General features: G+C 36.1%; 1 protein-coding gene across 2 annotated transcripts in view; it reads left to right on the forward strand.

Moving 5' to 3' along the window:
- The window catches only part of NBEA (neurobeachin), a 763,707-nt gene that overhangs the window by 236,629 nt on the left and 503,136 nt on the right, over positions 1 to 23,942 (forward strand). For both annotated transcript variants that reach the window (XM_036249654.1, XM_036249655.1), the window contains exons 24-28: positions 2,160 to 2,313; positions 7,551 to 7,559; positions 9,987 to 10,167; positions 12,268 to 12,410; positions 15,708 to 15,815. In XM_036249654.1, the coding sequence (XP_036105547.1) occupies positions 2,160 to 2,313; positions 7,551 to 7,559; positions 9,987 to 10,167; positions 12,268 to 12,410; positions 15,708 to 15,815 (595 nt within the window). The remainder of the gene's footprint in view (positions 1 to 2,159; positions 2,314 to 7,550; positions 7,560 to 9,986; positions 10,168 to 12,267; positions 12,411 to 15,707; positions 15,816 to 23,942) is intronic.

The raw sequence follows: 23,942 nt of genomic DNA on the forward strand, positions 1-23,942 counted from the left end.
CATTGAATAAATCTCACAAATTAAATTTATTAAAATTATGAAACTGAAATTTTTTATAGTCATAAATATGTTTGTAAGAGTTATAAAGCCTGGACCGCACATCAAAAGGTGTCCAAGGACTTAGGCTTAAGTCAGTTAAAAAGCAAAATTCTGAAATCTGTCATTACCTGTTCTACATAGAATAGATTTCACAAAATTATATTCAGTTTTGATTCAAAGAAAACTGCCAAATTTATTCCTGTTAATAAGCTTATAACATATATGCACTGTTAAAATTTTAAATCATCCTATGCCGTCTATTTTTAGAGACCATGCCACTTAGGTAAGTGGGTATCAGTTCAAATATAATCACTTAATGAAAACAAGTCTACAAAAATCATTACCTTACCTCCCTTTAAATTTAATTTTCTAGTACCAAGTGTACAATAGATTAGTTAATTATTAATTAATAGCAAGTATACAACAAATTAAAGTTATTTAAATGAATAAAAATGCAGTGCGTATGTGCAGGCATACAGGTCAGGACTCGATGGCCCTCTGTGAGAGGCCACCTCAGCCCGTGAGGTCACGGCGCAGTATTCTCGGCTCAGTGGGCTTCTCTGCTTCAGATCTTTCTTCTACGTGCAGGCGGTTGCTTTAGATCCCAGCATCGATCAGTGATCAGTGCAGGGACCTCGCCCAAACCAGGGGCGCGGGGTGAGGAGCTCTCTTCATCTGCATCCCCTCCCTCCTTCCTCCCCACTCCCCCCTTCTCTTCTCTCCTCCTCCTTCACGGTTATTCTTTTTCTTCTTCCTCCTCTTCCTCCTCCTCCTCCTCCTTTTGTAAAAAAAAAAATTGAAGCCCCTCAAGAAATGTCCCCGTTATATCTCACATGCTGGCAAAATTAACTACGTGCTCTTCTCAAAGTTGATCACCAGCAAAAGGGAAGGGATTGTAACGACCGGCCTATACAGAGCAGTACTGGTCCGTCACCTAGCCGCTGGGGCCAACCTATCTTTGCTAGGCCTGGTCCAGTTCAGTAATAGAACTAAGTCTAGATTGTGTTAGCATGGAAGAAGGAATATGGATGTAGTCAAGGTCTGCCACAGTGTTTTCACTTCTGATGTTATTGATCACTGTGTCCTTAGTCTACTGATGTGTAGAAACAAAGGTCTTTTCATTGCTCATGTTGTTATATTAAATTACCTAGAGATGATAAGCAAGGAACCCGAATATCATGAAATACAATGCTGTTAACATGAATGTCAGTGTATGGAAATATATAGTGTAATTTTCTAATTACAATGTTAGTAGCTTCTAAGTGCGTGATAATTCAGTTTTCTTTTCTTTGACATATTGTGTATCTTTCCTTTCAAAGGCTCTCAAAAAATTTCCCAAACAGAATTTTATGTAATTTAAGGTTTTAAAAGATAGAACTTTGCATTTAGGATGGTAAAACATCTTGAGATATAAGATATAACACATGATATTTTACAATTCTAAAAAGTTGAGAATCATTGATTTAAATTTGATTATGGAGTAGTTTCTTTTTTTTCCCATTATAAAATTGTTCATATTCTTGACTGACACCAAACTAAAGCAGTGTATTTCTCTGAATATCTGCACTGCATGGTTTTTATGGGGAAGCTGCACCACCAACCTTTGAGATCTTTTCTCTTTTTATTCAATAAGTCCTTAATTTTTTTTCTGATTTTATACCCACTGACTGCGTCACTTCTGTGACTAACAGTTTGTGTTTTCAGTGTGGCTGGTCAGAGGTGGGGCTGCAGTCTGTTGAAGCAGCAGGCTGAGGCTGCCTAAGAGGCAGTAAGACGCTCCTCGCTGCCCAGTTCTGCTTGTCAGCACGGTAAACTTCTTAGCTGCATCCATCCATCCATTGACTCACATGTCTTTGAATCAAGCTGATACACTGTATTTCTTAAGGAGAATCAAGACTCAAGATTGATACACTTAGACACACAGTAACTGTAGAGATGAATGCTAAATGTTTGGTAATAAAGTATCTCAATTTTAAATTATAGTTTTCTAATAACTCCATTTTAAATTTGCCTCACTCTTTATTATTTGTCACCTAAAAATGTTTTAGATAAACTGTCTGAATTTCTTATTCTTAAGCCAAGGAAGTATTCATTTGTGTTTTGTCTTTCTGCTATTTTAGCCATTCCACAAAGTCTGTAATGGATTTTGTCAATAGCAATGAAAACATTATTTTTGTACATAACACGATTCACCTCATTTCCCAAATGGTAGACAACATCATCATTGCTTGTGGAGGAATTTTACCTTTGCTCTCTGCTGCTACGTCACCAACTGTAAGTACTTTGCCTCCATCTAGTGGTTTTATTGTATAATTACATGGCCCGTGCATGTCAGTGGTGCTCCATGTTGTCAACAGGTTTATAAAGCCTGGGCTAGCAGAAGGTTTCCACAATCTTCGTTTCTGTGAATAGAAGGATTTTAAAACATGTTCATCTGACAGAACTTTTAACCATATGAAGTTATTTTAATAAATGCATATTTATTTTTATTTGTCAGTGTTGGGTTCTACCTATGTATGTTTATGAAAATATTTCTCTGGCAATTCTGATAAATACTTCTTAGAAAGAGTCATAACTAGAAATGATTTGCTTTTCTACATATTGTTTATCCCTTCAAATGTATATTATAACAAACTGTTAAAATCTTGTTCTAAATGCAAGTTCATACTTACTGTATCCTAGTTACAGACATGAATATAAATTTAGAAAAAATCATTATTATAAATGCCATCTTATATGGTTCACTTGAAGCGGTATTTCTAAACTTAATACTATTCTAAAATACATCTAGGATGTTTACTGTCCTGTTCTCCGAGATTGATCTTGAAGCAGTTTGCTTCCAAAATAACCAAATTAATAAATTCTGAGAGTGTTTCTTACTTAAAACTTAGGCATGTAGGTAGAAAAGTACAAAATATACCATTTTTATGCTATCTTGAAAATGTCACAGTCATTGAAAACCTCAGAAAACTTTGTTACTCACATGGTCTTTAATAGCATTTTCGTCGAATTTTATTTGCTGGTTCAATATTTATTTTAGAAAATATAGCTTTTTCTCTATAAAAAATTGAAATGTATTAATGTAATAAGGTTGAAAGGCATTCAGTGTTAATTGTGTCATTTCAAATAGAGTAAGTCGATGCCAACTGTATATTTTAGTTGTTAGTTATCACTTTAAAAATGTCTCTGATCCGTATAAAAAAGTCTTGACTCCATAGCTGCCTGCTGAAAATGGGAAGAATTAGGGAAGGATGCTCCCCACATTACCTGTGTTCTGCTGCCATGTTGGAAACGCATCTAAGTCTGAACATTACACTTTTTCAGAGACAGCCCTGTTTTGTTAAGATGTCTTTGTGTTTTGAAGTGATCTCTGGCTTTATTGCATCATCAACAGGCTTTTACTACAGGGCCCTTTGTCATTGCTGCCACTTCCAAAGCAACTTAGCATCTTAAATATCAGCAACAAAAGATGGTATTCTCAAACCCTTTCTCTCAGGCACATGCTCCTGAGGTCACTCAGGACGCTGCAGAGACAGGTGGCCCAGGGGGCGGCAGAGCACACGGGGGCTCCGGGAGCCCTGGCCGACAGGCGAGCCAGGAGACCCGCGGGGGCGCCCAGACCAGGCCGCTGTCCCTGCTTTTCAGCTGCTTCCCTCTGGGGGTCTGTACCCAAGGCCAGCAAGTGGAGAATTGTGTTTGGATTTGTAAAGAAGGCATAATAGTATTGAGGCAGGGAGAATTGTTTTCTTTTTCTTTTATACGTTAAAAACTGAATAAAGCAATGTTTTCCTCCTGGCACGTCTTATTGTCATAAATTTTGTTTTATGTCTTATAAATTATCCTTTGTTGTCAAGAATTTTAAAAGTGGGCATTGGAATTCACTTTAGTGTATTGTTTTAAAATTTTTCAGAACAAAAAATTGGCTTTATATAAAGTTACTAGTTGGTGCTAAACTTTTCAGTGGTTTCAGATATTTACATTACTAAATAGTCTTCCAAATTTTAAACTAAAAGATCACTAGTAAGGTAGGGAAAATAAAAATTAATGAACTATATTACTGATAAACATTATGATGTATATGCTATTTCACTGCCCAAATTTGCTTATTTTTATTTTATAATGAATACACAATAAAAACTGACATTTTGAGGTTTGATTTCCAAATTTATTACCTGTTCAATTTTGACCAGTATAGTTTGAATTTGAAATTACTTAAAGCTTAAAATTCATTCGGTTGTAGAAACTTTTTTTCATTGTCTTACTTTGTTATTTTGGTCCATTAACTGATTGTACCTGTGCCTGGTTATACAGCATAGCTTATTTTATGTTCTTTGAATCAGTTGTTTCCTTAGGAGAACCAGCCAGCCTGTTTCTCCGTTTTACACTGGTAGAGCTGTGATGGGTGCCGATTGCCGAGTACTGTTTCCTTTTCGTGACTGTGTAATACTCTTGCTGAAAAGTATAATGTAGTAGAGGGGGAAAGTTAGGAAGGAGGAGATTAAATAAAGAGAAAATTAAAACTAAAGTAGGGAGCTGTTTGACTTAGATTTAAAATGTGTAATCAAGAGCACTCTTTGAAAGGAATAAGTGAAAAACGAAACATTGACAACATCAGATTTCCAAAGGGAAACAGTCTCATATAGATGCCATTGGAATTTTAAACCTAGATATATAAAGAGAATCAAAACATTTGAAACTAATGCTTGAGTGATCGGATCATTTTTCCTAGGTTTATGGAGTTTTTCAAAATATTCATGCATTCTATGCAGATATGTATTTAATGAAAAATTATGAGAAACGATGATGTTGTCCGTGATTGACAGACTTTTTCTATGTGGATCAGACAGTGAATATTTTCAGTTTTGTGGGCTGTATGGTCTCTGTCCCATCTACTCAGCTCTGCTTTTGTTTTACAAAACTAACCATAGACAGTTACATAAAGGAATGGGTGTATGTGTGTCTCAATAAAACTTTATTTATAAAACCAACCAGTGGGGCAGATTTGACCTGTGGGTCATAGTTTGTCATGATGTTCAAATAAAAACAAATGTCATAGTAATGTTTTAGTGTGAACATTTTATTACTTACTGACCATCGAAAATTCAGTAGTTAGAGCTTAAAGATAAATTCATTCTTTCCTATTAAACAAGAACTTAAATTTGGCTTACTGAACATTTATTAAAGTTCAATTTTTTAAAAGCAATTTTACTGAGTATATTGTGGTCATTACAGTCTACTACGAGATGTGTAACTTTTCACACCCAGGCATACTAGTTATTTTAGCATGTGACATGTCTGATGTTGAAATTGTACGTAATCTGGAGGGAGGGAGTGGAATGCTGAGTGTTCTGCATGGTCATCCACTTGAAAACACGACTCCAGTAAGTGTAGAACGTGACGCAGAGCTCAACATGGGACTGTCTTTCCCGACAGTCTCGAGGGTGGATCTCAGATCATTTACTTCTTAGTATTGGAAACAAACTTGTTTTCTGTTATCAGTGAGACTCAGACATGGTCTTGAAGATATGATTTAATAGACGGTATATGAGTTTTAGCATAAGATAAATCATGTGCAGGATATGACTTCAGCTGCAGCTTCTTCATTTAAGGAAAGGTGTTTATGACACTGATGCCACAGGGAGTTTGTTGGGAGCGTGTTAGGTTGTATGTGAAGTACTCTAGAGGGACTCTTACCGAGTGTTTCCTTCCTCTAGTTCCTCTTGCAACTATGTATTCAGAATCGTATCATGATGGAATAATGTTCCCACTTACGAAATAAGGCTCGGAATTCTAAAGTTTAAAATAGTATAAATTTAAGACAAATTTAGTTATTATGGGGTTTGATGGCAAAAGACTAAGATGGTATAATCTTTTTGTCTGCTGTTTCCATGGGACTGGCACAGTGTCGGTCTGATTTATGCCCTGGGACCTTACATGAATACAGTAATCTATGCTAAGGATAACATTTGGGTATTGCTTTTGCAGTATCATCATGTAAGAAAATGTGAGCTCTTTATATTAATCTTACTTGTAAGAAGATCTCTTATGAAAACTTTAAGGAGAGAGGAGTATAGTTATACAATATTTATATTACAGTGAACCACCTTGAGCTTAATATTTGTGGAAGAATAGAACTTTATTGGAGATTCAGTTTTGCCTTTATTATTTAAAATCATATGTGGCATAGAGTATAAATTACAAAAATAACTTAAAGTCTCTAAATAAGACCAGGGAGAAAATTTAGACCTCTTAGTATGTATGTTGACCAGTCTTTGTTTTGAGGAAGGAACATAATTTTTGTTGATTTTTTTGGAGTTAATGTTTCATGACTAGTTAGTTGAATCCTCTCATTTATTCTCTATACATTGTACAAGGTGGTCATAAATGAAAGCAGGAAATAGGAGAAAAAAACTAAGAGAAGCAAGGAACAAGGGTCAACTACAAATTGAAAATCACTTTATGATTTTAGGTTGACCATTTTGGTCAGCCATCCAGAACACCGAATGCTCAGAATTTAATTCACTGTCATCTATGGTTTTATTCTGGCTGTTACAGAAAAGTAATAGAATCTGGTATTTCTGGCTTTCCTGATAGTTTCAAAGGCATAAGAAAGAAGAACAACTTTTTCTGTTAAAAAATGATGACAAAGTCTTAATTTTATGTTTTCTTACCATTATAAGAATATTTAATTAATTTTTTTGTTTTAGCTCATAATACTGACTATACTTTAGTATTCTCAGGAAGCTTTTGTATGTTTTCCTATACAATGTACCATGTAAATAGTGTATTTTGAAATTTATGCTCACATATTTGTTCCAAAAATCAGAGAATAGGAACAGTTGATTATTTTTATTGTGAACTTAATACTATCTAAATTTTTTAATATATTGAGTATAATTCTTAAAAGATTGTAATTAGGTTAGTTCACATGCAGACCTCATTTAGTATATCAATAAATTCTTTTCTAGCAAGGAAAAGTAGTCTTTAAGTTATAATCACTCAAATAGTTTATTCTTTTATTAACTTCTGGGAGTTTTGATCTATAGGAAGGGCTTCAAATTATAACATAATTTCTTAAAGAATATTCTAGAAGTTTGGTATGAATACTTTAATTTCCTGATTCATTTCTGCCTAAACTAGTACAGAAACATTATACTAGTTTATTTATTAAATGATTTCTTAGTCATCTGTTGGAAAAAGATATTTATTTTATTAAATAGAATATGCACAATTTCTAATACATCAATTATGTTTACATATATGTTATCTGGGCAGAGTTATTCTAATGAAAAAATAAATTGAAGTCTAAGTATTTGATATTTGATCTTAATCATTGTAATTTATAAAATGAATACCTCTTCTGAGATTTTTGCTTTTAATAAAATACTCAAATATAATTTTTGAATATATTATTTTGTCTTTCAATTTTACATTGTATTTTTATTTAATTTTAATAATTTTTTTTCTTGTACTTTTTGGTCTGTTGTCTGTTTTGTCTAATGCATGTCCAGGGTTCTAAGGTTAGTATTACTTCAGTAATTTTCAGGTGTTTTGTTTTAAATTTTATTTTTACTAATTTATGAAATTTTTGACTTGGTTATATTTTGCGTTTCCATACCATCTTTAACATTAGGCATGTCTTAGGTGTATTTAAAAGATTGATTGAAAGGCTTTTTAAAAATTTCATTGATGAATTAGTATTTTATTATACAATAATCTTTAGACTAAAGTATTATAATACAGTGAATACAACGATATCACAGTCCAATGTACAATCAGATGTTAACTTGTTCCAATGAAAGGAAATTGGATGGAATATGTTAAATTAAACTAATAATGATCAAATGTGAATGCTCTTTATTTTTAAACCTGATATGATTTTTATATAACATTTCATCAAAATTATAAATTATTTTTATGTATAATGTAATAAGAACTCTCTTTTAGGTTATGGTTTGTGTTAAGAAGGCTTTTTATTTTAAAAAATGTTTGTTTAGTCAAAAATAACAGTTTGGCAAATTATATGAACAATTAATTTTGTTATAATTTCTATATGTAATTCACTCATTTAAAAATGAAAACACATTTTGAAGTTTACGTCTTGTTGATCCCAAAAGACTAGAAAATAAGACCATTGGCTAACAAAATGAGTTAGACTTCTAAATAAATTCAGAATGAAGAAGAATGTATTTGATGATATATCTATAGATATTCTAAAATTCTAATATCTTAGGCCCTGGCTGGGTTGCTCAGTTGGTTGGAGCATCGTCCTGATGTACCAAGGTTGTGGGTTCAATCCCTGGTCAGGGCACATACAAGAATCAGCCAATTAATGCATAAATAAGTGGAACAAAAATGGATGTTTCTGTCTCTCTCAAAACATCAATAAATAAAAAAAATGAATTATAATATCTTGAAAAATTATTTAGAATGTTTAATAGTCTAAGCAATCTTCATTAAAAAGCCTTCCCTTTTTAAATACAAACTTATATTAGTAACTGTGATTTAAAAGATATTTTTTATAGATGAATTTTTTTGCTTTTCATGATCTATTATATTGTGGTCACAGATTTTTAATTCATGCTGTAAAATAATACTGTATATCAATGAAATTCTAGGAAATAAGGAATTTTCATTTTGAAAATCCAAGTAATGAATTAATCATTTCTTAAGTCCACAGATACTGAATTGGCATAATGTTGTAAATCAACATTGAAAACACATTTTTGAATATTTTAAAGCTCATTGTAGAAAGAATGATTTTGCCACTATTTTGACGTTAAATGGAAAGAAGAAAGGTGGTTTATTCTCCATTTAGAATCAAGTTATATAGTGCTTGCAGTAGTCAACTATTATGTTTAATTCCCACTTGTACACAAGAAGTTTTAAAAAGTTACGTTAAAAAAAATCATTGTTTTCTGATGAGAACTTCCATAATAATGTGAGAAAGAATATGTTTAAGTGGAATGATGGGTATAACAATATCAGAATGAAGCAATAAATTGGAGCAGATAGCTATACAATGTACTCACCTTGTAGTTTAATTTAATCATTTGAAGAACTAAAGTTACTCAACGTGGCTAGTATGCTTATTTTGAAAAAATGTAAACAGTAGTTTTATTTATAAAGCATTCCTTACTTTACTCTGCTCTTGGAGACATTGAGAAAATGAGACCTAGTCATAATGAACCAAAACAACTAAAATGTTATGTGATAAACAATGAAAATTAAAATAAGAAGTATTGCTATTGCTTATAAAATCCAGTTATACATCTTAACGGAACACTTTGTAACATCGCCCTTGAAAGCAGGAAATTATATTTTATTGTAGACAATATTTTAGTGAAAGTGCAGCTTCACCAATCCACAATTTTACTGATTCTTCTTTTACCAGTGCTTATATTTGTAGAAGAATTAAGGACCTTCTTGATTATTTTTACCTTAGATTTTTACTGTATATTTGAGATACCTACTGGTTTTAGTTTTCCTGCAGTGGATAAGAAATTGTTATACATCTGATTTGACAGCTGTCTTATGTGGACGCCAAATATAGTGCCATGTATCTTCCCTACTACTACTCATACTTCACAGGAAAGGAATTTAGGAAAGAAATAGAAATTTTCTATTTCTTAACAAATAAAACTAGTATAAATATATGTGCCATTGTTTCTAAATATCTTTGCAAAATGATCTTCAGTTTGGAATGTAGTTTTTACAAGTAATGACCTTAAAATCTAACATAGATTTTAAAAATAGACTTCCTTCATTTAAGGATAATTCATAGGTAAACTAATTAAACTTGATAACCAGCTCTTATAATACATTGAGTTAGATTATAATTTATTTCGCTTACAGAATATACTAAATGTACTAAACTGCTCTTCACCTGTAACATGTATGTAGATGCATCACACTTCTGAATTTTAACACGTCTCAATCTCTTAAAGACGGAGCTGGAAAGCATCGAAGTGGCACAAGGCATGTCGGCCGAGACGGCGGCGACCTTCCTGGGCCGCCTGATGGCCATGGTCGACGTCCTCGTCTTCGCCAGCTCTCTGAACTTCAGTGAGATCGAGGCGGAGAAGAACATGTCCTCCGGGGGGCTGATGCGCCAGTGCCTGAGGCTCGGTGAGTGTGCTGGAGGGAAGGTGCGCCTCGGGCTCGCCTGCAGGCCAGTCTCCTGGCCCGGTGCACGGCGCACGGCGCACTGACGCCCGAGCTGAGACTGTCACCGAGGGACTGTTGCAGCGCGTTACCGAGACGGTAGCATCTGCACCGGGGATTTATCGAATAGATTCTAATTTGAAGTAGAATTAAATGTTATTTTGAATTATTTAAAAATAATAGGAGTGTAACATTTTTTATTGAGTGATTTTAATGTATATTCATTTATCGATTCTTTTTTGGTACACTAATACAGAGGGAGTTGCTCTGAGCTCACACACGTATCCGAATTCAGGACCTAGTTTCGTACACAACATGCTGAAGGGTCAGTGGACCGTGCCGGTCCCCCTGTTTCTCAGAGTGAGCTGCTGGTGCTGACAGACATCACTGCCTGGGCGCTCACCTGCTGTGCTGACACTCGGCACCAACAGGGCATTGTCCGTCAGCTACGATCGAGAAATGCAGAAAAATGTTTAATCTATGGATATTCGGGGAATGAAAAATAAAATAGGATGACATATGGCTACTTCCAAATATTAAAAAAAGAAAAGAAACAAACAGAAGGAAACTTAGCACTGACAACTCTCAGTCATTTAGACCAGCTGTCAGTGGGAACCGCCCTTACCGTCCACACCTTCTTCGGGGAAATTCGTGTGTACCACTGAGACCTCACAAAGAGCCAGAAAGCTGCTGTGTACACATTGGTCTGAGAGCATGAGCCGAATGTCAGAAAGCAAGACCTTAGGTAGGGAGGACATTCCTGGTGTGCACTCTTTGTACCCACCGAGGTAAAAGTCATGTAAAATTCTACATGTGTATCATTTCGGGGGAGAAGTTGTTTCTGATCTAAGGAAGAAATAAGAATTGCTTAACATGATTGTGATTGCCATTTCACAATGCGTTTATGTGTCAAGTATCTTGTACACTTTAAATACATATAATTTGTCAATTATAACTAAATTTTAAAAAGTATGATGGAATGAAACCTTTTTTGTTTTGTATTTTTTAAAGAGGGACAGGCTGAGAAGAATCATTTCATGTCTGTTATTACTATGGAGAGAGTGAGCACACACCAGAAATCTCTGTAAAGCGAGCGGTGTGGTGATGTAGCGTGGGCCGTCGCAGACCCGGCCACTCACATTTAACAGTAGTAAAGAGTGAACATTAGGAGAAAGTACCTTCAAACCAGCATTTATTTGGTTATTGTGAGTTTTTATTTCTGAATATATCCTGAGGCTTAAGTGCTGATTTGATTTTTATCCTAATAATTCCTAGCAGATTTGTTTTTTAGGCATAGGGATGTTTTATAAGTGAATAATAAGCAAACAATTATGTATCATTATGAGCTGTTTACTGTTCTGAGCACTTCACATACGTTAATTCAGTTACTCCTTACAAGGACTCTCTGAGGAAGCATGCTTATACCCATTTACACACCAGGAAAATAGGGCACAGATAGTTTAATGAGCTGGCCCGAGAGAACACAGGTCAGAAGCAGCAGAGCCGGGACTCAGGCTCCGGTGGTTGATTCTGGAATCGGTGCTGTTTATTGTGTAAGCCCCTGCTTCTTAAAGCAAGTGAGTAAAGAGAGAGCTCCTGTTTGTTGGATGTTTATTGAGAAAGGCCACCACCACGAGGAAAGGTGGATGCTGGGACTGGTGCGTCACCAAGGTAGTCAGCTTATGGGGGAAGTATGATTATGCAAAGAATTGATGAAATATGAATATTAAATTTTTTAAAATGTTTATTGATTCATAAAATTCAGAATTTTGAGTGATGGAGAGTGAGACTGTAGAAGAGTGTATTGGGAGCTTCGAAGGCCCTGGTAGCACTCTGTTTCTTTAGCCAGTTGGTAGCACATGGGGTTTTGTTTAACAGTTTTAACTACACCTATGTTTTATATGCACTTTTCATTCCTATTTTTCATAATTGTAAAAAATATGTATTGATCTTGTTGCTTTAAGAAGAATAAGGGGATGGGAGAATGGGAAGGAAGAAAACAGAAGCCAGCAAGGTGTCCGGCGCGGAGTGCGCACCGCGGTAACCGAGCTTTGCTTCCCACAGTGTGCTGCGTGGCCGTGCGGAGCTGCCTGCAGTGCCGGCAGAGGCAGCGGGACCGGGCGGCCAGGGCGGCCCCCGGCAGCGGCAGCGGCAGCGGCAGCAGCAAGCAGGACGCGCCCCCGGGGCTGGCCGCCGCCGCCTCCAAGGTGACCCGCGCTCCCCGTTGCCCTAGCTGACCTTGCCGCCCTTTGCTTGGCCGGGGGTGTGCCCAGTGAAGCGGGTGGGGAGCAGACACCGGGCTGGGCCCCCCCCCCCCCCGGGCCCTGGGGCCCTGGAGCTGCTAACTGGACCGTCCTGGCCCTGACCCTGACCCGGTTATAGCACACAGCTCTGAGGCCCTCAGTCATAGCTATTTCTAACCCTGACATTTTCAGAATTCAACGTGTGTTAGTGAATGAAATGAATGAATAATCATATAAAGATGGCAGAAGTGAATAATGTTCTTTTCAAAGGGATGTGGTTTTGGTGGCAGGCACTGTCACATGTTTCAGTGGCCTGCAGCTCGCCCCTTACCCTGCTGTACCATTCCAGCCCCGCTGCAGACTGCGCTCATTTCTGCAGAGGACCTTCTTTACTCACCCTCACATGGCTCCCTGTCCTGAGGTCTGCAGCCTGTCCTCTCCCACCGAGACTGTTCAGGTCTTGGCTGTAGCTAAGGGCTACTCCGAGGAAGAGGCTTTGAGATGCCCTCACTGCCGCCCTGGTCTAGGACACACGTTTGTTTGATATTCTCATGAAACGCTGTATGTCTCTCATTACTCACTACACTTGTAATTAGACGTCTGAGTGACACATATTTTTTTTTTGCTCAATAAGTGAAGGCATGAAATAGAAGTTTAATTCATGTAAAAAGTTCTCTGTTTTCAGCTCAGCCGGTGTGGCTCAGTGACTGAGCATTGCCCCATGGACTGAGAGGCCCAGGTTCGATTCCCGTCAGGGCACATGCTGGGATTGTGGCTTGGTCCCCAGTGGGGGGCGTGCAGGAGGCAATTCATGGAAGTTTTGCTCTCACGTCAATGTTTCTCTCTCTCTCTCTCTCTCTCTCTCCCCCTCCCGCTTTCTTTAAAAAAAATCAGTAAAAACACATAAAAAAAAATTCTATGGCTTCAAACTTCTGCAGTTTTTTAATCAGAACAACCGCATATTTAGTGTATCTGTACCGCAGCATCTTTCTCACTGAATTGAGAGAGCATGTCCAGAGGAATTAGACCATGACTTTCCAGCTCCCACTCCACCCAGCTCTCCCCTGCTGAGAAAATTAGATACAAATGCGCAGCAGTCATGCCCCACGCCATCTGTGTGGGCGGAGGGAGTCACCGTAGGTCACAGAGCACCTTTGTAACCCCAGAGCTTCTAGAGCGCCGTTAGTTCTCCACCAAAAGCACAAACTCTGGAGTCCGACAGTTCTGAGTCTGTATCCTAGCTCTACCACTTGGTGGTTTTGTGACAACACATTTCTTAATCTCTTGTGCCTGTTTTCCGGTCTTTAAAAGTGGATTAAATCTGACTTAAATAAACAACAGTAATGTAATAAAGTACTTAATTCCTGACCTACAGTGACAATTCAGTTAATACTAATTCCCTTCCTCTTTCTAGCAGTTAACCACTCATTGTATGAACTCATGAAATGAATAAATATGATAGTATTTTTTGAGACCTTTAATCTTAAAGGTGTCTGTCCTTAATTCAGGAGGCAATAGGGAACTTTTCAAGAGTCTCAAGCCAAGCATTGTTCTGATTGTAGAATATGTACAGAAAAGCCCAATTAGAAGGAACTTTATAGTATTATAGTTGAGGTAATCTGTGTCTCTAGCAAGAACCTTGGCAATGAAAATTGGATAATAAGTGATGAATACAGAAATATTAGGGAAAAGGTTGACTTAGTAAGATAACACATTTCAGGACAGAGAATCAATAGACCTGGTTGGTAAGTGTTTTTGTGTTTTTCTTTTTTATCCCTGTTTTTATGCATTTTTTTATGTGCCTCCATATAAGTAAATCATAGTTAATTAGGAGGTGGTACTGACCTATGTAGGTTTCCATGAGTCACACATCTTCATTGGGTCTCATTTTTTACATTTTCTAAAAAGGAATGATGATACAAACTTTTTTAATAAAAATTTCTTTCTAAGGATAAATTACATTATGGATACAGAAACACTTTGTAAAATAGTATATACATTAAAAATAAAAATTTTTATTTATGCTATAAATTATGTACTTTTTATCTATGCTGTCAATGTGTTCTTTTCTTTAATTGTCCTCTGATACACATTGTTAGCCTATTAGTTAGATAACGTCACTGAGGTCTATAGAGGTTATGTTGCTGGTAAGGTGTGGAATTGAGTGGAGACCAGAGACCTGCCAGCCTGCAGACACGGTGCTCCTCCCCCCGCAGCAGTGGGGTCGGGCAGCTTCGTTTCCAGACTGAAATAGATACTTGAGGTCTGTAGAGAATTAGAAGAAGGCCTATTTATTTTGAGTTAGAGTAACAGCAATTTATTTTATTTACAGGGATTATCTTTTATACATCAGATATATTATCTAATTTAACTCATTCAGTTAAATATTTGTATTGATTTAAGAGAGCAAAGAGGAGGGGAAGGAGAGAGGGAGGGGGGAGAGAGGAAGGGAGAAAGAGGGGAGACGCATCTGTCTGTTGTTCCACTCGTGTGTGCCTCATTGCTCGCTTGTGTGTGCCCTGATTGAGCTCCGCCACCTTGGTGTGTCAGGATTACTCTCTAATCACCTGAGCTATCAGGCCAGGGCTAATTCGTGCAATTCTTAACATGTTGTGTAAGTGGAAAAGTACTAAGTTGAGTTTCAGGGAAATTGACTCTGTTATTAGGTTGCTATGTGACACATTACAATAAATTTGCCAATTTTTGTATCTTCAGCTGTAAAAAGAATTTCAATGGTAATGATCTTAAATGTCTTTCAGCTCTAATATTAAGGCTATGTTAGTATATTTTAAAGTTTATCTTTTCTAACTTTTTGTAGCTCATGAAATGCTTACACATATAGAATCTCATATAATAATGTAATATAATAATCTCACATTATAAAATGCACGATGGCTAAAGAAACCCAGTACCTCAGATTCATTAACGAGACGGAATCGAGGCTCAGAGAATTTCAGTGATGGGCCCAAGGTCACACAGCGGAGATTAGAAGTCCAAAATCAGTCTTTTTTCTACCACAATCTTACCTACTTTTTGCTAAGTCTATATTGGTAGCTTTGGTAATAAAAAACAAGAGCACTAGTAAAGGAAATTGACGAGATATAGGAGAACAGAAAAAGTGTCTTATAATAGAGTGTTGCTGTCATTAAATGTTATCCAGTGATGGGGAGATAAAGAACATGGGCAACTTATTAGAAATTACATTACTATATAAGTTTCTATTTTATGCTATTTTTTTTTCAACTTTCTATCTTGTTTTAGAATTCACTAGAAAATGTTCCAGGTAACCTTTCTCCTATCAAGGACCCTGACAGACTTCTCCAGGATGTTGATATCAATCGCCTCCGTGCTGTTGTCTTTCGGGACGTGGTGAGTTGTGCCTGCTTGATTTCCCGGGAAAAGAACTTACACTGTCATTTGTATAAAGTAGTTTAGATTTTAGAAGAAAGGTGGTATTAAAACTAAACACCCCAATGCTAGGACTTGCGGGGTTTATAACATACTTCTGTTTATAAAATGGTTGAGCCTTAGCTTTCTCTGAAAGCTTATTGATGTTGTTTTTTTAAATATGTGAAATTTTGATGTAAGTTGTATATATACTAAGAAAAATGGCAGGTGGTTTTATCTTGAATCACCTCCTCCTTCAGTGTAGTGTCCCTGCTCCCTGTGTAGGTGCTGGGTAGTTGTCAGCCACGCGCCTAGTATGGCGGATGAGCGGGATCACTTCATCATGGTGTTATGGCAGTTACTTCTTTGGGGGGAGCAATTACTTTAGAAAGAATTTGCATTTAAAAAGTATAGATATCTGTGGGAAATTGAGTTAGAAAAGTAGCTTAATAGAGCTCAAGGAAAAGATAGCTTAAGTAGACAGTTGCATGGTATACTTCAATTATATCATCACTTACGGTAAGTAAGAATAAAATTGACCTTTGCACATATTGTGTAGAAACCTATATAGTACTTCAGAGCAGATTCAATACTGACAGTACTGCTTATTATAGTTATTATTAGTAGTATTATTTAAAAGTGTATTGATTTTTACAGAGAGAGTAGGGGAGAGGGAGAGAGAGAAACATCAATGAGAGAGAATATCAATCAGCTTGCCTCCTGCATGCCCCCACTGGGGATCGGGCCCACAACCTGGGCATACGCCCTGACAGGAATCGAACTGATGACCTCTTGGTGCATGGGTCAATGCTCAACCACTGAGCCACGCAGGCCAGGCTATAGTTATTTATCAGCCCTGTTGGATTCTATTTTTCTTTCCTTTCTATTTTTTATTAATTTTTTTTCATTGCAGTTTACATTTAATATTATTTTGTATTAGTTTCAGGTGTACAGCATTATTTCAGTTAATGGTTTATGAAACATTAGAAGAAAGTATATGTTTTAAATTTACACTTAATAAATTGGGTGGAGTACTTTAGAAAATGGTTGAAGTATATTTAAGTCATATAGTGTAATACTACATGATAGGAATATACAGTAGAAAAATCATCACTGTAATATGTCTCAGTTCTTATAAATCACTGAGAAAATTATAAATATACCAGTATAGAAATAGGCAGTGGACATAAAATATGAGAGATAAGGTAATAAACATGTCATGAAAATGTATTATCACCAGTAGTCAAAAGAATGCAAATTAAAACAAAAGTGAGATGTTTTTACTATTAAATAAACTAAAATGTAAAATTAATAATACCAGCATTGTAAGGGTACATTGAAATATGCTATCATCTCTCTCTCTCTCTCTCTCTCTCTCTCTCTCTCTCCCTCTCCCTCTCTATTTCCCTCCCCCCCCTCCCTCCTTCCCTCTCTCTGGTAGGAATAGACATTGGATAACCTTTTTGAATAGCTGTTAACCAATATGTGTTAAAACTCTTATAAATATCAATGCTGTGTGATCCAGTGGTCTTACTCAGAAGTTATTTCACCCCATGTGCTCATCAGAGATTCCTACAGGAAATTTGGCAAGATTATAAATATCTAACAATAGAGTTTCAGCCCAATAAATCATAGCATATTCATTCAGCAGGAATCTATGCAACCATTAAAATGGCACTTTTGAGGGAAATTTAGTGACATGGAAAAACGCTTATGGTATATTTGAAGGGAAGCAGCAGTATGCAGACGTACTTGCATTGCACATACTGCATTTGTGTGTGGAGTGTGTGTGCAGACACATCTCAATTTAAAGAGAAGACTAGAAAACAGTGAAATACTAGCAATGCTTATCAGTAGGCAAACAGCTTTTATTTTGTGCTTCATTCTTTATGCTTTTTTGCATTTTCAAATTTGCTATGATAAATCCCTATTGCTTTATACTGCATATATAATTAATAAATGATAAAGGAATTTTTAAAAAATTGAAGATAAAACACATGATATAAAAACTATGATGTGAGAATCTTGCCATAATTTGATTTATAATCTAAACATGGAAAAAAAAAATCTCTTACTAACGATTTGACCATTTAGAAGTGGAAATTACTCATCTTGAAAAAAAATATTTAATGGAAAGAATGCTTTTTAAAATGAAGAATGATTAAAACATGGAGCATATCTTTATATCCAAGTGGCACAGTCAGACATAAAAAGTGTGACATCATGTTTAAATAGTAAATTCTGCTTTAGGTTATTACGGTAGATTATGATAATTTTTCTAAGAATTATAGATGTTTTATAAATATGTTGGATAACCGATAACCAATCAGTGGTGCTTAGCTTTATTCCTGCAGGATGGGAATTAAGTGTTCCCAGGTGGGTCTTACAGGATCGTAACTTGTGTTCTCTGAGTTTATAATGCGTATCCCGCAATTGAAATATATTATCCTAAGCAGTTAAGACTCAGAAAGATTAAAATCATGCAGCTAGTATGAGGTATAGTTAGAATCCCAAGGTAGATCTTTCCAAAGTGTCCTTTTTTATCACCATATTTCATAGATTCTAAGGCACTTTTTTTCTGACTTATAAATAATCTGTGAAATTTGAAAATGTTTTACAAATGATACATTAATTATATTATAATATAGATACTATACTAAGAATTCTACTTGACTTTTGACATTTTTATGAATCAATAGTCATTTTATTTGCCTTAATCTCAAAAACAAATTAGATAAAAAATTAAGTTTTTAAAAGTCTGTGTACATTTTATATATCATATATATAGCTCAGATAACTAAGTGAAAGAATATAACCTTGGATTGGAAAACTTTCATTTTTTTCCATTGTCTTTGTCAGCCGTTTTACTGTTTTTTTGTTTGTTATTTTTTCTTTATTGTTTAGAGAACGAGGAAGGGAGGGGGAGAGAGGGATAGAAACATCGATGAGAGAGAAAGAACATTGATCGTGCCCAGCTAGTGTGGCTTAGTGGTTGAGTGTCAACCCATGAACTAAGAGGTCGCCGGTTGATTCCCAGTCAGGGCACATTGATGTTCTCTCTCATCAGTGTTTCTATCTCTCTCTCCCTCTCCCTTCCTCTCTCTCTCAAATTAATAAAGGAAAAAAAGAAAAAGAACATTGATTGGCCACCTCCTGCATGCCCCCCAGTAGGGATTTGGCCCACAACCTGGGCATGTGCCCTGACCAGGAATCAAACAGGCAGTCTCTTGGTGCATGGGTTGATGCTCAATCACTGAGCCACACCAGCCGGACCAGCTATTTTATTTTTTAAGTATATAATTTTCTTAGTAAGACCATTCCTTCTCTCTCTCTCCCTCTTTCCCCACCCCTCTCCCTCTCTCAAATTTAGAGATTAAGGATTTTCATGTTTTTCAAGGATTTCTAAGTTTGGATGACTGTGAAGGAAGTGAACACTAGCTATAGTGGCGGGAGGAAAATATGATAACATGTAAAGAATAAATTCCTTTCTTGTTCACATTTGTTTTCAATGATGAAGACATTGCTGACTTTTTTAAATTTTAATTTTCATTACTGACACCATTGCAGTTATCCCCAATTTTCACTCCTTTGCCTACCTTTACCTAGCCCCGAACTGCCCCACCTCCCTCTTGGTCCGCACCACACTGTTGTCAGGGTCCATGGGTAAGCCCTTCACCTTCCTTTATCTAGTCTCCCCACCCACTCCCCTCTGACATTTGTCAGTCTGTTCCTATAGCCGTGCTTCTGATTCTATCTTGTGCATCAGTCTCTTTTGTTCAGTAGATTTCAAATATAAGTGTGATCATATGGTATTTTTCTTTCTCTGACTGACTTATTTTGTTCAGCATAATAATCTCTAGGTTCATCCAAGCTATCTCAAAGAGTAAGAGTTCTTCCCTTTTAAGCTGTGTTGTATTCCATTGTGTACATGTACCACAGGCTTTTTATCCACTCATCTACTGATGCGCACTTGGACTGTTTCCAGATCTTAGCAATTGTAAATAACACTGCTATGAACATAGGGGTGCATTTATGTTTTCTGATTGGTGTTTCCAGATTCTTAGGATATATCCCCAGAAGTGGGATCGCTGGGTCAAAAGGGAGTTCGGTTTTTAAATTTTTGAGTAAACTCCATACTGTTTCCACAGTGGCTGCACTAGTCTGCATTTCCGCAGCAGTGCACTAGGGCTCCCTTTTCTCCACACCTTTTCTAGCACTTGTTTGTTGATTTGTTGATGGAAGCCATTCTAGCAGGTGTGACGTGGTACCTCATTGACATTTTAATTTTCATCTCTCTCTGATGATTAGTGACGTTGAGCATTTTTTCATATGTCTATTGGCCATCTGTATATCTTCTTTGGATACGTGTCTATTCAGGTCCTTTGCCCATTTTTTAATAGGATTGTTTGTCTTCCTGGTGTTGAGTTGTATAAGTTTTTTCTATATTTCGGCTTTTAAACCCTTATCAGATGAATCATTGGTGAATATGCTCTTCCATAGGATGGGTTCCTTTTTTGTTTTGTTGAAAATTTCTTTTGCCATGCAGAAGCTTTTTAATTTGATGTAGTTGCAGCTAATTTCTTCCTGTGTTTCCCTTGCTCTCCGAGATCTATTGGCAAAAATATTGCTCTGAGAGTTGTCTGAGATTTTACTGCCAGTGTTCTAGGGTTTTTATGGTTTTATGACTTATATTTAAGTCTTTTATTTATTTTTATTTTATTCTCATGTGTGATGTAAGTTGGTGGTCTAGTTTCATTTTTTGCATGTACCTGTTCAGTTTTCCCAGCACCATTTATCATAAAAACTGCGTTGGGCCCATTGTATGCTCTTGCTTCCTTTGCTGAATACTAATTGATCTGGAAGGCATTTCTGGGCTTTCTGTTTTGTTCCATTGATCTGTGTGCTTGTTCTTGTACCAGTACCATGTGGTTTTGATTACAGTAGCTTTGTAGTTAAGTTTGATATCTAATATTGTGATCCCTTCAACTTTTTTCTTCTTTCTCAAGATTACTGAGGCTATTCAGAGTCCATTTTGGTTTCATATAAGTTTTTGGAATATTTGTTCTAGATCTGTGAAACATGCCATTGATAGGTATTTTAATAGGGATTGCACTGAATCTATAGATTACTTTGGGTAGTATGGACATTTTAATGATGTTAATTCTTCCAGTCCATGAACACGGGATATGCTTCCACTTGTTCCTCTGTTTTTTTCATCAATATCTTATTTTCCGAGTATAGATGTTTTTTTCCTAGGTACCTTATGTATTTATTTATTTTTACAATAGTAAATGGGATTGTTTTCTTAGTTTCTCTTTTTGTGATCCCTTCAACTTTTTTCTTCTTTCTTGTAGAAGTTTATTATTGGTGTTTAAAAATGTAACTGAGGTCTGTATAGTAATTGTATACCCTGCTAGTTTGTATAATTCATGTATTAGATGTAGTAGTTTTTGGTAGAGTCTTTAGGGATTTCTATGCACAGTTATCATGTCATTTGTGAATAATGACAGTTTTACTTCTTTCTTTCCATTTGGATGCCTTTTATTTCTTTTTCTTGTCTGATTGCTGTGAGTAGGATGATGCTGGCCTCCTAAAATGAATATGGATGTCTTCCTCCCTCTGGAATTTTTTGAAATTGTTTGGGAAGAATCAATGTTAGTTCTTCTTCTGAATGTTTGTTTGTCAAAATCCTCCAGTGATGGCATTTGGTCCAGGAATTTTGTTTGCTGGGAGTTTTTTGATAACTACTTCAGTTTCATTAGTTGTTATCAGTCTATTGAGGTTTTCTGACATATCCTAATTGAGTTTTGGTAGATTGTATGTTTCTAGGAATTTAACCATTTTGCCCAATTTATTGGCATATAATTGTTCATGATATTGTCTTATAATTCTTTGTATTTCTTTGAAGTCACTTGTTACTTTGTCTCTTTCTTTTCTGATTTTATTTATTTGGGTCTTTTCTCTATATTTCTTGGTGAGTGTTGGTGAAGATTCATGAATCTTTTTATTTTATTTTTTTTTAATCCTCACCCGAGGATATTTTTCCATTTTTTGTACAGACAGTGGGAGGGAGAGAGGGGAAGAGAGAGAGAGAGAAACATCGATGTGAAAGGGACACATCGAGTGGCTGCCACCCGCACGACCAACCAGGGCCGGGGACAAACTGCAACCGAAGTACGTGCCCTTAGCGGGAACCGAACCCGGGTCTCTCCGGACCGCAGGCCGACGCTCTAACCGCTGAGCCAAACTGGCCAGGGCTCATGAATCTTTTTTATCTTTTCAAAGAATCAACTCCTGGTTTCCTTGCTCTTGTGTGTGTGTGTGTGTGTTTTTCTACCCTATGTCACTTTTTTCTGCTTTTATCTTTATTATTTATTTCCTCTGCTTATTCTGGGCTTGTTTTATTTTTTCTAGTTCTTTTAGGTGTAGGGTTAGATTATTTAATTGAGCTTTTTCTTGTTTCTAAGGTAGGCCTGTAATGCTGTGAACTTCCCTCTTGTTTCTAAGGTAGGCCTGTAATGCTATGAACTTCCCTCTCAAGACTGCCTTTCTGTGTCCCATAGATATTGGGTTGTTGTGTGTTCGTTTACATTTGTTTCTAGGAATCTTATTTCTTCCTTGATCTCATTGCTAATGCATTCATTGTTTAATAATATGCTATTTAGCTTCGAAATGTTTGAATGTTTTTTTAAATTATAATTGATTTCTAGTTTCATGCCATTGTGATCTGAGAAGATGCTTTATATGATTTCAATCTTCTTGAATTTGTTAAGACTTATTTTATGTCCTAACATGTGGTCTGTCTTTGAGGATGCTCCTTGTGCACTTGAGAAGAATGTATATTTTGCTGCTTTGGGATGAAATGTTCTGTGAATATCAACTGAATCAATCAGATCCAATGTGTCATTTAAGGTCACTGTTTCCTTGTTGGTTTTTTGTCTGGAAAATCTATGCAGTGATGATAGTGGGGTGTTAAAGTCCCCTACTGTGACTTTATTTCAGCTGATCTCTCTTAAAATCCACTGAAGTTTTCTAAAATATATTTTGATGTTCCCATATTGGGTGCATATATGTTTACCAGGGTTATGTCCTCTTGTTGGATTGATCCTTTTAGTATTATGTAGTGACCTTTTTTTGTCTCTTGTTATGGCCTTTATTTCGAAGTCTATTTTGTCAGATATGAGTATTGTTACACCACCTTTTATTTTTCATTTCCATGTGCATGGAATATTTTATTCCATCCCTTCACTTTCAGTCTTTGTGAATCTTTTGCTATGAGGTGGGTCTCTCGTAGGTGGCATATGTATGGATCATGTTTTTTCAGCTATACTGTGCCTTTTAATTGGAGACTTTAATCCATTGACATTTAGGGTTATTCTTGGTAGGTACTTATTTATTGCCATTTTTTTCTTTTTACCCCTGTTTCTATGTTTTTTCTATGTTCTTCTTCTTTTTAAAGCAGTTCCTTTAACATTTATTCATTTATTGCAGTGCTGGTTTGGTGGTAATGTACTCCTTCAGCCTTTTTTTTTTTTTTTTTGTGGTCTGGGAAACTCTATTTTGCCTTTAATTTTGAGTGATAGTCTTGCTGTATAGAGTAGTCTTGGTTTCAGTTTCTTATTTTTCAATTGCTTTGAATACTTTATGTTATTCACTTCTGGCCTGAAGTGTTTCTGTTGAAAATCTGCTGCAGGCCTTATGGAAACTCCCTTGTAGGTAACTAGGTAACTATTTCTCTCTTGCTGCCTTTAAGATTATATCTTTGTCTTTGATCTTTGTTATTTTAATTATGATGTTTCCTATTGTGGGTCTGTTTGGTTTCATCTTAATTGGGACTTTCTTTGCTTCCTAATCTTGTCTGACGTTTTCTGTCATTATTTCTTCAAATGGGTTTTCTATCCCTTTCTCACTTTCTTCTCCTTCTGGTACCCCTGTAATGTGGCTATTGTTATGTTTCATGTTGTCTAACTGTTCTCTTAAACTGTCCTCATTTTTTATTAATTTTCATTGCTCTGATTGTGTGTTTTTATTTATGTTGTCTCCAAGTCGCTGATGTGATCTACTGCTTCATCCAGCCTACTTTTAATTCTTTCAGTGTTTCTTGATTTC

This window comes from Molossus molossus, unplaced genomic scaffold, assembly GCF_014108415.1.
Source record: "Molossus molossus isolate mMolMol1 unplaced genomic scaffold, mMolMol1.p scaffold_m16_p_9, whole genome shotgun sequence".
Classification (NCBI taxonomy): Eukaryota; Metazoa; Chordata; class Mammalia; order Chiroptera; family Molossidae; genus Molossus; species Molossus molossus.